Raw genomic sequence first — 15,941 nt, 5'->3', positions numbered from 1 at the left:
GTATCTGGCTCATCAAAAATGAGTCAGAAGTGGGTCCATACAATAGGATAAAATGTACCCACAGCAAAGCAGAGGCTCTGAGCCAATTGTTTTGGACAGTGAATCCATGGGTGCTGGGTGGATCATATGCCTTCATTACTTTGGTATTACTCTGTATAAACTAGCTCATTGCTCTGCCTCCACCCTGTCCATATAGCGGTATATCCTCGGGTCGTTTGGCAAGTTCAGACAGCTCATCATGCCAGTTGTCCGATGCACAGCGATTTGTTTACATTACAGTAAAGCTTTGGTTTACAATCCATCTCCATGCAGAGCCTACTCTGCACTTCAGCAACGCAATAACTGCCAACAGGAAAGTGGGACTGATAAAAGTAGTCAATTTATTTCCACTTCAGAGGTGGCCCAGATAGAGCCCCAGCCAGCCCAGCTCAAGTGTTTAGTTCTGTCATGCCTCTCCAGTTCTGCTGAATTGGGGGGGAAATGAGCAAGACTGCAGTGGTTGCTGAGAATAGAGTAACACTTTGATTGGTGAAGCAGCATGTGTAACCTTCTGTGAGAATGCTGCGGCAGCTGTTGTCAGATCATCAAGTGCTTTTGTCTCGCTATAGTCTCCCTCCTCTCTACCTACCTGGCATGACGTGAGAGATACCTCTCTCATCAAAAGACTTTGAAGCAGGCGATGGAGTACTAGCTGGTTTGGGTTTGCCCCAAGGAGATGGTGGCTTTAAATCCCAGTAGGCAAGTATCTAATGAAAATCCAATTTATGCCCTATTAGCACTAAAGCTCAGGATTTGGCCACTTTCAGTGAAGCAGATGAATTCTTCCTAATTAAATTAGAAAATAGTAGATATGATCAACTGTATAATCACTGTTAATCAGTGCAAGGCAGTGGCATTACCATACCAAGCTATTTTAGGTTATATCGAATAGAGCTCTAGACACCTCTTTAAATTACTCCAGTTGGTGTTACTCATTCATGTTAAATATAATATTCATCCCTCTCTCCTTGTCTTTCACAGAGCTGAAGAGCCTGTGAAGTTCATACATGGATGTTTGAGAAACTCCTGTCATCTCCCAAACTGAGAGTCAACCTGGTGAGAAGACAAGGTGAAGACAACCCTGAGGCTGAACTCCTATGTGTCTGTTTCATCGCACGCCTTCCTTTTTTTATCACTCAGAAGAGAACCACTTAGCTAATGTTTGTAGTGCGTTTTTATTCTTATGTGTTTTTTGCTAAAAGAAGAAAAAAATGGCTATCATTGTTAAAACCAGATAGGATTTATCAAGTGGTAATTTTTATTGTTGCGCAGTATTCACATTCCTAGTATGTACAGACAGCTGGTGCTATGAGAAAGTACATTTCAATATCTAGCTTCCTGGATGCTTGCATCTGTATGTGGACATGAAGTAAGACTAGGTGGATATTAGCTTTGGACCTAGTCTTGTTCTATGTTCTTAGAGCCAGATGTTTATCAGTTTTTTTTTTGGGGGGGGGGGGGGGGACAGAAGAACAGCAAATGAATTTAATTGGGTGAGTTTCCAAGGGACCAGCAAAGGGTTAAGCACTGTGTCATTTTGTACATTGCAATACAGTGCCAACACATGTTCTTCTCTATGCATTCAAAACTGAAGCATTCCATTAAAGTGCAGGTGCTTTTCCAATACCTCACTCAGAAAAAAAAATGTAAAAAATAAAAAGCTTGGACACTTTTTGTTTTCTGTGACTTTCTGGCATCATTAATCCTAAATATATTTGTAGAATTTTTTTGGGGTCTTTTAAACTTTTTTTTTGTGTATTTATCTGTAAACTGATTTACTGTGATGTTGATGAGGTGTGTTTGCCCCTTTTTTTTAAAAAATATTTGTAATATATTTCAGAGGTTTTTTTGACAGCTAAAAGAAACACAGCTGCCACCATTTTAATATTTTACCTGTAGATTAAAGAGATGGCTGCCTCATGCCTAGTGCTCTCTGCAGTCTGACCAACCCCACCAAGTCCAATGACGGCATCAATTAGCTCTTTGGACCATGTGTATAGCAGATCATCTTAGATATTCAGCAGTTTGAAAATTGTTTTCCCCCTCTCCACCACAGCCACCTAACCCTCTGTGTAACACTGAAATAAACATTTGTTATTCTCTAATTGGATGACTTTGGTTTCTTTTTATACAACACCCTTCAGCAGCCAAACATCTTTGAGTTCTTGCTTGCTTCCTGTTGAACCACAAAAAAACAGACCATCCTCAAAAGTTTTCATTGCTTTAGAAAAGGCTCAGATCTTTTTACAGAAGCTCATTGTGGACTTTTGAGTTCTGGGACCTGTCAACCATGGGCAATAGTCTGAAAAGAGCTTGAACAATTCTTAGAAATAATTGAATACTGATGGTACAATTAACAATTATTTTAGTAATAAAATATGCACATTGTCTCTGCATTCCAACAGTTTGTAAACTGTTGGAAACTGTAAACTGCAATGTTTAAAAGCTGTGAGGTCTGAGCCCTGCTGAGATGCAGAGCTCCATCAGTAATACCATCAATAATGAAATGGAGAAAGTATCGACAGGTGGCTGAGCCTTTAAGGCCAGCTCCACACTAAGCCACTTTCTAAAGACTTAGTTCTCTCAGATGGGAAAATTTCTCAAAATTATGTTTTTGTATGTTTGAAAAGTAGAACTGTTTCTATGCTAATGCAGCTGTAATTCAGTAATATGCAGCAAGTCAAATCCTACCAGGTTTACACAGGCTGGTTGTCCAGTAACGGTATGCTACAAGTAAGATGTTACAGATATTGACTAACTTTAAATCATGTAATTGTATATTGTCTATTTTTAGATCACTGACATTATCCAAAATCACTAATTTGTTAACTATTATTACAGACCGAGCAGAGTGCAGTTGAATAAGTACCTTCCAGTTCAGGTAAACAATGATCTGCATCAGCAGCAGAATGACGGGCAGTAAGACCCCAATCCAGAGCAGCCATCCAGGGACCACCCAGAGAACCTCTGACAAACACCAAGCTAGACATAGTGGTAACTGGTGAGGGTGAGGCAGGCCTTTGGCCCTGTGGCACGCTGCTGTAGAAATACCACTTGTGATTTGGACTTTGTTCTGTTTAAACAACCCAGAGATTACTAAGATTTACTACTGCCTGGTTAATAGTTTACCCAACCCTGGTGCTGGGTGGCTAATCCAGCACCAATCCATGATGTCATAAACATAGTCTCCACTTTGGATAATTATCATTTCTCTGAGAAAGTAGGAAGGGTTTGATGGACACGTCTGGTCTGTTGAAGTAAACTGGATATTTGAGAGATTGTAATTGGCCGAACAGAGATTTTGAGTGAAGCTGTTGTTGGAAGGTTCTGTGTGAATGTCTATTGATTGGTTTGTTTAGTTGTAGTACATGTGATAGAAATAGATTGACTTTGCTATTATAATGCTCTCTGACTGTGTGGTGGAAGTCTCTATACTTCTCCCAAACAGTTACTTATTCAGAATACAATTGAAATCAGAATTGATAACAGATCACTGCCATTTGTCTTCCAAATCCCCAAGCTATTTCCAATTGTTCATATATAGAATTTAAAAGGATTATGACTTATTATAAACAGGTGATGTTTCCTAACTTTCGTTATTGGCACGATAAGCACTGTTTGCTTCGAGAAACAGGCTTTATTCTCCGCTGCGCCTTTGAACTTAATTAAGTTCGGCTATCGAATGCTGTCAATATGCAGTGTGTTTCTTGAATAAACATGAGAGAATGTTCCCTAAACACTAAAGATATAAAGCCTCTGTCTGATATGATTAGAGGAAGGATTTACAACACTTAATGAGCAATTCTGAACCCAATTTACCCCCCCCCCCCCCCCCCCCCCCCGCCACACACACACACACAGGGATTGCATTTCATTTTCAATAAGGGGTTCAAGATTACAACCAACTGTTCTGTGTAGGAAGAATGTTATACTGCTTCATCTGGCCTAGTAATGTTCAATTCTTTGCCGTTTTGGTTATTTACTTATCCAGTTATACAAATGAGCCTTTGGGGGATACTGCGATTAAAACCCCTTTTTCGCAATCATCTGGATATCAGGCCATTTCTGAGGCTGTCTTGTTTTTGTGGTTTCTTGTTCATTTGCATAGAGTGAGAAATCCATCAGATTAATCTTTGATCTGCTTTGTGTAATTAATCACTCGACCCTAGCAACAACCATCACCGCTCAGCTATCAGATTGCGGGACAGACACTTTGACCGCTAATTTTGACTTCCAACCATCATGATCAATGAATTAGAATATCTCCTCCCATTTGATCATTAGCTTATTTTGGCAACAAAAACATTTTGCTCTGCCAGGCATCATGGTTTCTTGGGGATGTCTGTGCCAACTAAGGATAAAATATATTCTGATGATATGGATGGTTAGTCCTCGCATCCATTGCGCTGTCTATGAATTTGAGTGTGGCTACATTTCTCCAGACCCATCTAGAGAATGAGTGGCTGCTTTAATTTTTCAATTAAGGATTCTAGCTTTAAGGAATTTTCTCTGACTCACTTGCTCTCATGTTCTCCGGAGAGGGGATGTACTTAACATACAATCACTGTGCTTATTGCATACAGAGGTAGAATATTCAATGGCATTCAGCGTTGTGGGTGGCTTTTCTATGGGTACTAGGTCTTGCTATATCATACTAAGAGAATACACCTTCAGCTTGACTTTAGACAACACAAACCCCACAGCTCTGTCAAGCTCAGTTCCAGACAGAGAACTGTATGTATGATCGAACTCCATGTGCACAGTGTCACTGTCTGGATGAGTTGAGCCCTCTCTCATAATGGAATCAGCTGGTATAACTGTCTCTTCCATCGGGCCCCATGTCTCTTACTCTGGCTACTCAGCCATGCTACTTCACAGGAATTAGTCATGACTGACATTTCCACAGCTAGCACACTAACTGGAGTTTTAAATGGGTATCACTCTGGTTCGTGGGGCAGTCATAGGTTTAGGCTGGATTTTGAGGGTGTAGGGGCCAGGGTGTGCTGCTTTTATATAAATAGTCTTTGAGGTCTCTAGTACAATTTTGCACAATAATATCATCACTGGTTTGAGACTACAAAATCAACCAAGTCTGCAAAATAATGCTGCTAATAGGTTTATATAAAACAAATACTGTGTTGAAGAAAAATAGTTCAGCGATTTAAATGATTTAATTATAATTTCTACACACTTTCTACCCAGTTTTAGTTGTTTAAGTTCAGGTTGAAATGTTTTACTCTAACCCGTGACCCAAATCTGGGAAAATATTCCTGCAGCAATAGGACATGTTTATAATTTTGGGTTGCGTTCCACCAGTTGAGAACCGCTGATCTAAACTCCACAAACTGTCACAAGAGCTAAAAATAGTTCATAAACAGTCAGTCTATTAAAAAGAGAGCGAATATTACTCCTTAATGAATGGAAATGATAAAGTTCAAACAGCACCACAAAACATGATCAGCATGTAATTACCTAGCCCCAACCCAGAAGAGATTGAATTAATTATGTTTAGACTAACTCAGGCTTCAGTAGGTAAAACCATGATACTGAACCATGATTGAGGAGCGACTGTAATTTGATCACCCTGTTGCAGGGGAACTTTCCTACAATGCAGGACATTTTAAACTTGTATTTTATTTGAAGTTTGTAATTTCCATTTTGAAATTTCAGGTTTGATTTTCCTTCACATTTCCTGCTGCTGCGTGATTTTGTACTGCTTTAGCAAATTGGCTCCAATGAAGATCCTACATCTGTCAGTGGATGTGCCACTACAGTGATCAGGTCTGGGCCCACTCATTGCCCCACCATCACACTTCTCCTGCATTCAATCACATGCCTGTCAATCATATTGACAGTCACTGGATGAGACATAATGGAGGGGCTTCTGATAGTGGTTAATCAAGGCTAAATTGGTCATTGGCGTTGTCATGCGGAGCATACTGCATTGTTGCCATATTTTCTCTCCTAGATAGGAAATGAGCATTTAACAGCCATTTGTATGTTGGTGAGACTACAAGAACATTTTCAATTCCTTTCTGGGGTTTTGTTATGTATTCATCCAGAGTTGCCAGTGTTCTATGCATGCCATCATGCTTCATTTTGAAACCAGCAGACTATTTCTAGTCACCAGCGCTCAGCATCAACCCAAGGTTATTTCAGTTTTCAAGATCACATGTTCTCAGAAATGTCTCTTTCCACCTCATCTTCCACCTATTGATTTTGCTAATCTCTGAAAACATTGTTTGACCCCCTGTATTGTCCATTGTAAATGTATGACTGCTGTCTACAGCGAGTCAGTACAGCTGACCTAAGTTTGTAGGTATAGAAAAAAGGAGTTGCCTGGTGATATGTCTGTATGTTTCCAATCTTGGAATGTTCTCAAACCATTACCGTCCATGATATCGGTAAGGATACGGATTCCACATTGGGGGGATGCAAAAGTACGCCCTCCAGATCGCAAGGCATTTTTTGTGAAACTCTTGTGTATGGGCATGCCATTTTGATTCCCAGTTGCATTGTTTTTTAATTTTGTGCCAAATCGAAATTGTGAGCAATAATAGGACCCAAGCGTGGTTTACATTGTTCAAGGGATATATCAGTGAAGAGCACTTCTTCCAGAGTAATAGGAAGCACCATATTTCTCTCTATACTCAGCCAGGGGGCAGAATAATCATGTCTAAGCCAATTTATTATGGGGTGAAATGATAGTGCCTGGAAATGCAATTTAAAGGATAGTCCTACGTCGTTCCCTCTTTGTAAATGTGTTAATTTTATCTGTGATCGTTTACCTTGCCATATACATTTTGAAACTATTAATTTGATCCCAATAGCCAGAAGGGCGAGCCATGGGAAGCATTGAACTACAGAAATTCAGCCGTTGCAATGTATTAATTTTGACAATAGATATTCTGCCGCTTAAAGCAACTGGGATATTATTCCATCTACTGAGGTCAGGTTTAATTGATTTGAGCGTTCTGTTGAAGTTTCTGGCAAAGGTTTTCTCTAAGGAAAGAAATGTATCGATTCCTATATATTTAAAATGGAAAACTATTGGGATTCCATATGTAGAGATGGAGTTGTCCATCGGGCGCTTGAGAAGATTAATTTTATAACTTGAGATGAAGCTGAATTTATCTATGATCTTCAATGCGTTTGGGAGCGATTCAAGTACATTGTCTAGATATAGTAAAATATTGTCTCTCTAATGAGATGAAGTGATCAGTAGAGTTTAGGGAAGTTTGTGTTATTTCCTTGATGAGTTGCCTGAGCCAGGGGTTCATCGATAATAAGAATAGCAAAGGGGAAATTGGGTCACCTTGTCTGCTTCCTCTAGTGATTCTGAATAGCACAGAACAGATATTGCCTGTTACAACTATGTCTGAGGGATTGGCATATAGAATGTTAATCATATTAATGAAATTGCCACCATATGTTCTAAGACAGACTAGTTCTAGTTTATCAAGAGCTTTTTCTGCATCGGAAGATATAGTCCAAGTAGCTGTTGTTTCTGATGAAGCATCTAAAATACGTAATAGTTGACGGAGGTTTACGAGGATACATTTTTTTTACTAACCTGTTTTGATCCTTGATGACCATTTCGGGTAAGTAAGGCTCGAGACAGAACAACAACATTTTGGAAAACCTTTTAATATCTGTGTTTATCAGGGGCACAGCTTTGGTTTTAGAAGTGGCGTCGGTTTTAATATTGCAGATACATTGTGGCTTCCATCAATGTAATTGTCTGCATCATTTCCTGTCCCTATCTTTTTTGTAAATATATATATTCCTTTATTATTTTCCCCCGAACCCTATCATCCCTCCCCTAATTGGTGTAAACTAATGGACAACAACATTTAGGCTTCTACTTCCAGATTATACATTCCAAGGACACAGTATATTTCACAATGGTTATCTTTTTTGTTTTAGTCCCATCCTTCAACTCCACTCAACCCCTCCCATCTATCTCTGAACATGACCCAGTTTGGATTTCTATTTGCCATATATTTTTCAACTGTGCTGGGATGTTTCACAAAAGTTATTAATATTTATATTCTCATAGTTTCTACATATTGTAATTTTAAAATAAACATTTTTGCTAAGATTATTTTTATATTTTTTGATCGATTGATAATGAATTATTAAATCCCCCCAGCTGTGCTAGTTGCAGAGGGGGACATAATTTGTCAGGGGGCCCTCCCATTTTTTGGGGCATCGAAAGCACATTTCCTGCATTACTACACAATCTAATATGATCAATGGCCCTTCTAGCCGTCTCTATATAGAACAACAAAAAAGAAGCAAAAATTCCCACAGTCATCAAGCGTTTTAGTAATTAATAAGACTGAACTAGATCCATGATGCACCTTTAACCAATAGCTTAACCAATGAACCACTCTTACAAATAAAGTACAAAGACAACTTTTGACTATCTTTAAGACAACCTCTAAGGTACATAAACATTTCAGACCGCCCAGCCAACCCGAGCCGCCTACACGCCCGACCCCCACCAGTCTAGTCAATAACTCAACTCTCTCCCCAACTTCCTTCCCATCTTTTTTTTGTCTCAAGGGAATGGTTTGGAAAACAAAAGTTGAATGAAAACTCACATACACATTAACACACACAAACTGTACACCCTCCATTTATTTCATATCATAGGTCTAATAGTACTGTAGAGCCCTTTTTACTTACACACAAATAGCTGGGTCACCCTGTCCTGCCCCTAAGAGTCCACGGCCTTGTAGCGCCCCAATCCAGCACACACCACTCAGCTTTATGGTCTTAGTGAAACATTCATTATTGGTTTCAGGTGTGTTAGGCCAAGGCCAGAGTGACAACAGTACAGCAGACCCCCAGGGCCAGAACTGTGCAGCCCAGCTGCTAGGGATTGCCTAGATCTTCCCTGACGTGGGAATGTTTTCAATACAGACTCCTTTTGTTGTACAGTATTCCATACAGTGATGGAAAAAGTACCCAATCGTCATGCTTGAGTAAAAGTAAAGATACCTTGATAGAAAATGGCTCAAGTAAAAGTCACCCACTAAAATACTACTTTAGTAAAAGTCTAAAAGTATTTAGTTTTAAATATACTTAAGTATCAAAAGTAAAAGTATAGTTAATTTCAAGTTCCTTGTATAAAGCAAACCAGACGGCATCATTTTCTTGTTTTCTAAATTTACAGAGAGCCAGGAGCATGCTCCAATACTCAGACATAATTTACAAACTAAGCATGTGTTTAGTGAGTCTGCCAGATCAGAGGCAGCAAGGATGACCAGGGATGTTCTCTTGATAAGTGTGTGAATTATAAAATGTTCCTGTCATGCTAAGCATTCAAAATGTTACAAGTACTTTTGAAAGTCAAGGAACATGTATGGGGTAAAAAGTACAACTACTTAAGTAGTACTTTCAAGTATTTTTACTTAGGTACATTAGTACTATTCCATTTAAGAAATCCAGACCTTATGAATGTTGCACAGGATACCCTTAATCTTAAAACAAATATAGTGATACAGTGTACATAACTTGAAATTGCTTCCATATATTCTGGGAGGATAAACAACCTTCCAATTAATAGCAATGCATTTATTAGCCACTATAAAAGCTAAGTTACACAGTTTCTTCTGATAAGTCTCCAGTATCAACATTTCCAAGCAAACAAAAACAGGGAGAATCTGTAGACATGCTGAGATAAAAGACTCATACTCTTTGCCAGAATTCATCCAGCCTTCACAAGATAACAACATATGCAATATGTCCCCATTTGTATTTTACACCTCCAGCAGAATAATATTACTGAATGCATGATATACAGATTCACTGGAATATAGTACGTTCTATGGATCGTCTTAAACAGCAGTAATTTATGTCTGAAATTATATGAATATGACTGGGCATTCTAACATATGTATCCATTCATCATCATCAATAGTGTCTCACAGGTCTTCCTCGCATTTTTGTTTTACATATTTTGTGTCATCGGGAAACGACTACCAACCCTTGATACAGTTTGGAAATCAACTTTGGAGGTTTGTCAGACTGCCTTAAAATAGCATCTGGCTTGTCCAGTGTTAACTGCACAGAGGGAATAAAGTGTTGTATCTGCAAAAATTCACCTCACCTCCATCACAGACTGTTATTTTCTGGCTGCCTTACTCTGCTGAGACCCCTGTCACCATCTAATCCTCCTAAAATGTGGCATGACAAAGAATTACCTTGGTGTACATTTATACATTATATTATCCAAGAATTGAATCAATGGTTCAATAATTGAAATGCCCATTATTCCCAGATCCCAGACTGTAGCTTTAAACTTAAGGTGCTGTCATGTAGCTACTCAAGATGCAACTTTTGTATAATTCACTGAATATACTGCAAAATTCACCTGAGCTCCGTAGACTGGTCTTCCCTGGCTGTCTGACCCTGCTGGGACTGCTGTCACCATCTGATCCTGCTAAGACAGGTATTCCCAAACTGGGGTATGCACAATGCCTTTGGGGGTACTCCAAATCACATTTAAACAAAGAAATAATAATTTCTTCACATTATCAAACAGTCCATTTATAATTTCCAACGGTCTGTACATTTGGCTGAGGTTTTTTTTCTCACCTGAGTAGCCTTCACTTCACTGCCAAAAATAAAATTAAACCATCTACTGTTCAGCGAAATAACAACACATTGTCAAATACAGGTAGCCTTGTCAAATAATAACATCCAATCACATTAACCGTTACTCTCTTGCGGGAATTCCACTAACAGTCCGTATGTATCCAAACGTAACTGCTGCTCATTCCGTTTGCTAAAAAATTGATAAATGGTTAAAAGTAAAGCCATAGAGACACATACCTACTCTACTGGTAGTACTGATACTCTCAGCAGTACTACACCTGCACCTGTTGATGACACAAGTTGTTCTGCTTCCACGAGCACATCCAATGCTAATGCAATCAGTAATTCTACATTTGTTGTTAGCCCAGCTAGCATGGACACTGACAGTGACACTGATGCAGCCGAAGAGCTACTGCTCCCTTACCCGGGAAAGCACCGAACAACAGACGTTGGACCATCGAAGAAGCGCAACTATTTTGTATTTATTTATTTGACCTTTATTTGACCAGGTAGGCAAGTTGAGAACAAGTTCTCATTTACAATTGCGACCTGGCCAAGATAAAGCAAAGCAGTTCGACACATACAACGTGCAAAGTAAGTCATAGGTGCAAAGTAGAGATAGGCGCAAAATAAATAAATACAGTAGGGGGAGAGGCAGTTGTTTGGGCTAAATTATAGATGGCCTATGTGCAGTAATATGTGAGCTGCTCTGACAGCTGGTGCTTAAAGCTAGTGAGGGAGATAAGTGTTTCCAGTTTCAGAGATTTTTCTAGTTCGTTCCAGTCATTGGCAGCAGAGAACTGGAAGGAGAGGCGGCCAAAGGAAGAATTGGTTTTGGGGGTGACCAGAGAGATATACCTGCTGGAGCGCGTGCTACAGGTGGGTGCTGCTATGGTGACCAGTGAGCTGAGATAAGGGGGGACTTTACCTAGCAGGGTCTTGTAGATGACCTGGAGCCAGTGGGAATATGATGATGACTGCATTTGGGGTTCACTTATATTGGGAGTAGTGCCTTTCCTCAGCCACAGTGTGTTATGTGCAAAGTACTATTTCACAACACGATGGAAACTTCACTCTTGCACAGACATTTAGAAACAAAACCTGCCAATTTGAAAAATAAAAAATACCATTTAATAAGAAGGGGCTAGAAGCGTCTGATATGGTGAGTAACCAAGTGGCTAGGACAGGCAAGCCCCATACTAATTGTGGAGGACTTCATTCTTCCTGCTGTCGCGGATATGGCTGGGATAATGCTGAGGGAAAAGGCCTATACAGACAATGCCTTCCTCAAAAAACACTGTTTCACGATGCGTCAGTGACATGGCAGGAGATGTTTTGAAACAATTACAGCTTCGCATACAAGCCAGTGAATTCTATGCTTTACAGCTAGATGAGTCAGGTGGCGAGCCTGGCACAGCTCCTGGGATATGTCCGTTACGATTTTTGGGTGTCAATTAAAAAGACATCCTCTTCTGCAAACCACTGGAAACCAGGACAATAGGAGAGGATATTTAAAGTACTGGACAGCATTGTGACATCAATTGGACTTTGGTGGTCAAGATGTGTTGGTATCTTTGCTGAAGAAAGTCTCCAGCCTTGGGCCACATAGCATCAAATTCGTCATGGGAAACATTCGATATGATTGGTCATCGCCCAGCGGTCCGCTGGTGATTTGCATAAAGTTGGGAAAAGTTTACATTTTTCACCGCCTACCACGCCCCCATCACACTGCCCAAAGATCCCCGCCCTCTCCGCTTCTCACCACTTTCCTTCCATTGAAATGAATGGGAAGCAGCGTTTCACCATGCGGCATCCTGTGCTAGTGTATCATGCCCTTGGGCGTGAGTTCAAGTGCGTCTAGTATGTGTGGTCTCATTGAAATAGAGTAGGCTGTCTACATGGGTGGAGAATCACGTGGCCGTTAACTTGAATATGAAATGATCTTAAATATAATTAGACTGTAGATTACTACACTGTCTATAAATAAATAGTAATAACGAAAAGAAGTGGAGGGTGCTCAACCAATGTGAGTCGAAGTGCAATCAAAATGTTTTAATCATGATTGCAAAGGAAAACGCACAATGCACACAGGTTAGGCTACTATGGTGAGAGCTTGCACCTTTTCATTTTCAATAAGTATGGATTACCCATTTATTTGTCTCTGACTGCAAAACAGTAGGCTATATCCTATAGGCCTATGCAAACCGTAGCAGGTGTCACTGTCATCACTCTTGCTGCCTCCAGTTCAGTAGCCATACCTGTGAGATCAGGTGCGCGGGTGTTCTCAATTAAATAGAGTAGGCTATAGCCAATGTATACATGGGCGGAGAAGCACGGGACAGGTTATCTTTCCAAGGAAATGTACTTCCTAAATAGGCCTATGATTACACTATAGTTTACTACATTGCTTAGAAATAGGCCTAAATATTGATCAACAATTATTCTGTCTGAAAATCACCCACTCCTAAAAGATAGGCTATTCATATAGCTCAAGAGAAAGTGCAAGTCTCTCCAACTCTGCTCTCTTCAAACTACATCTAGCATATTGGCATCATTCTCCTTCTTGCCCTTACACAGCCTGGAGGTGTGTTTTGTGTCATTGTCCTGTTGAAAAAAAAACAATAGTCCCACTAAGCGCAAACCAGATGGGATGGCGTGGCGTATTGCTGCAGAATGTTGTGGTAGCCATGCTGGTTAAGTGTGCCTTGAATTCTAAATAAATCAGTGTCACCAGCAAAGCACCATCACACCACCTCTTCCATGCTTTACGGTGGGAACCAAACATGTGGAGATCATCCGTTCACCTACTCTGTGTCTCACAAAGACACAGCGGTCTAATGTCCATTGCTTGTGTTTCTTGACCCAAGCAAGTCGCTTCTTCTTATTGGTGTCCTTTAGTAGTGGTTTCTTTGCAGCAATTTGACCATGAAGGTCTGATTTCACGCAGTCTCCTCTGAACAGTTGATGTTGAGATGTGTCTGTTTCTTGAACTCTATGAAGCATTTATTTGGGCTGCAATCTGAGGTGCATATAACTCATTTAACTTATCCTCTACAGCAGAAGTCACTCTGGGTCTTCCTTTCCTGTGGAGATCCTCATGAGAGCCAGGTTCATCATAGTGCTTGATGTTTTTTGCGACTGCACTTGAAGAAACGTTCAAAGTTCTTGAAATTTTCTGAATTGACTGACCTTCATGTTTTAAAGTAATGATGGACTGTCGTTTCTCTTTGCTTATTTGAGCTGTTCTTGCCATAATATTGACTTGGTCTTTTACCAAGTAGGGCTGTCTTCTGTGTACCAGCCCTACCTTGTCGCAACACAACTGATTGGCACAAACACACTAGGAAGGAAAAATGATTCCATATGTGTTATTTCATAGTTATTTAGTTATTTCACTATTATTCTACAATATAGAAAGTTGTAAAAAAAAATATATAAAAAAAAAAAACCTGGAATGAGTAGGTGTGTCCAAACATTTGACTGGTACAGTTTTAAATCCTGTAGATTACATTAGATTTATATTTGATGGTTTGATTCCGCCTATCAGTGGTAGAAGAGAGTGCCGCATAATCATTGTTTGCTCTTCAAACACTGCTCTACCGTCAAACAGTGCTCTACCATACGATTTAATGAGCCTGTTTGTTTTTATGTTGAGCAATGTGAGGTCAACAGGTAATTATTTTCCACAATGATTACACTTTAAAACTAAACTATTACAATGTTTACAGTGCCTCCAGAAAGTATTCATACCTCTTTGCTTATTCCACATTTTGTTGTGTTACAACCTGAATTCAACATTTGACACACTACTAAAGGACACCAATAAAAATACCCCATAATGACAAAGTGAACACGTGTTTTTATACATTTTTGCACATTTATTGAACATTTAATACAGAAATGTCTAATTTCTAAGTATTCACACCCCTGAGTCAATACGTGTTAGAATCTCTTGTGGCAGCGATTACAGATGTTCGCCTTTCTCTAAAAGCTTTGCACACCTGGATTGTACAATATTTGCACATTATTAAAACAATTATTCAAGCTCTGTCAAGTTGGTCATTGGTCATAGACAGCCATTTTCAGGTTTTATTTTTGAATTTTACCCCTTTTTCTCCCCAATTTCGTGGTATCCAATTGTTGTAGTAGCTACTATCTTGTCTCATCGCTACAACTCCCGTACGGGCTCGGGAGAGACGAAGGTTGAAAGTCATGCGTCCTCCGATACACAACCCAACCAAGCCGCACTGCTTCTTAACACAGCGCGCATCCAACCCGGAAGCCAGCCGCACCTGGCTACCTTGGTTAGCGCACACTGCGCCCAGCCCGCCACAGGAGTCGCTGGTGCGCAATGAGACAAGGACACCCCTACCGACCAAGCCCTCCCTAATCCGGGCGACGCTAGGCCAATTGTGCATCGCCCCACGGACCTCCCGGTCGTGGCCGGTTACGACAGAGCCTGGGCGCGAACCCAGGGACTCTGATGGCACAGCTGGCGCTGCAGTACAGCGCCCTTAACCACTGCGCCACCCCTGTCTTGCCATATTTTTATGACGATTTAAGTCAGAACTGGAACTAGGCTACTCAGGAACATTTAATGCCGTCTTGGGAAGAAACTCCAATGTAGATTTGGCCTTGCGTTTTAGGTTATTGTCCTGCTGAAAGGTGAATTTATCTGTGTCTGTTGGAATGCAGACTGAACCAGGTTTTCCTCTAGGATTTTGCCTGTGCATATCTCTATTCTGTTTATTTTTATCCCAAAAAACTCCCTAGTCCTTGCTGATGACAAGCATACCCATAAAAAGATACAGCCACCAAAATGCTTGAAAATACAAGGACTGATACTCAGAGATGTGTTATATTGGATTTGCCCAAAACATAATGCTTTGCATTTAGGACATACAGTTCCGTTTTTTTTGCCACATTTTCTACAGGTTTTGCAAACAGGATGCATTTTTTTATACATATAAAAACGTCCTTCTTTTCACTCTGTCATATAGGTTAGTATTGCAAGTATCTACAATGTTGTTGATCCATCCTCAGTTTTCTCCTATCACAACTATTAAACTAGATGTGTAATTAATAACTTCACCATGCTCAAAAGGATATTCAACGTTTGTTTGTTTTTTACCAACAGGTGCACTTATTTGCGAGGCATTGGAAAAACTCCTTGGTCTTTGTGGTTGAATCTATGTTTGTTTGTTACATTACAGCCGTATTCTAAAATTGATTCAATTGTTTTTTCCCCTCATCAATCTACACACAATAACCCATAATGACACTGCAAAAATGTATAA

General features: G+C 40.0%; 1 protein-coding gene across 19 annotated transcripts in view; it reads left to right on the top strand.

The window, feature by feature from the left end:
- The window catches only part of LOC139415091 (protein 4.1-like), a 106,275-nt gene extending 104,564 nt beyond the window's left edge, over positions 1-1,711 (top strand). For 11 of the 19 annotated variants that reach the window (XM_071162902.1, XM_071162893.1, XM_071162900.1 and 8 more), the window contains one exon: positions 1,021-1,711. Coding sequence is in view for 1 of the 19 variants with exons in the window: in XM_071162899.1 (XP_071019000.1) it covers positions 1,021-1,026 (6 nt within the window). In the remaining 18 variants the exon portion in view is untranslated. Of the gene's footprint in view, positions 1-608; positions 739-1,020 lie in introns of all 19 variants that reach the window. The other 8 variants (XR_011634937.1, XR_011634936.1, XR_011634935.1 and 5 more) reach the window with 2 other exon arrangements.
- The last annotated feature ends 14,230 nt before the right edge of the window (positions 1,712-15,941 follow it).

Source organism: Oncorhynchus clarkii, chromosome 8 (assembly GCF_045791955.1).
Source record: "Oncorhynchus clarkii lewisi isolate Uvic-CL-2024 chromosome 8, UVic_Ocla_1.0, whole genome shotgun sequence".
NCBI lineage: Eukaryota > Metazoa > Chordata > Actinopteri > Salmoniformes > Salmonidae > Oncorhynchus > Oncorhynchus clarkii.
The sequence above is the reverse complement of the archived record's forward strand: the minus strand, read 5'-3'. Positions and strand labels throughout refer to the sequence as shown.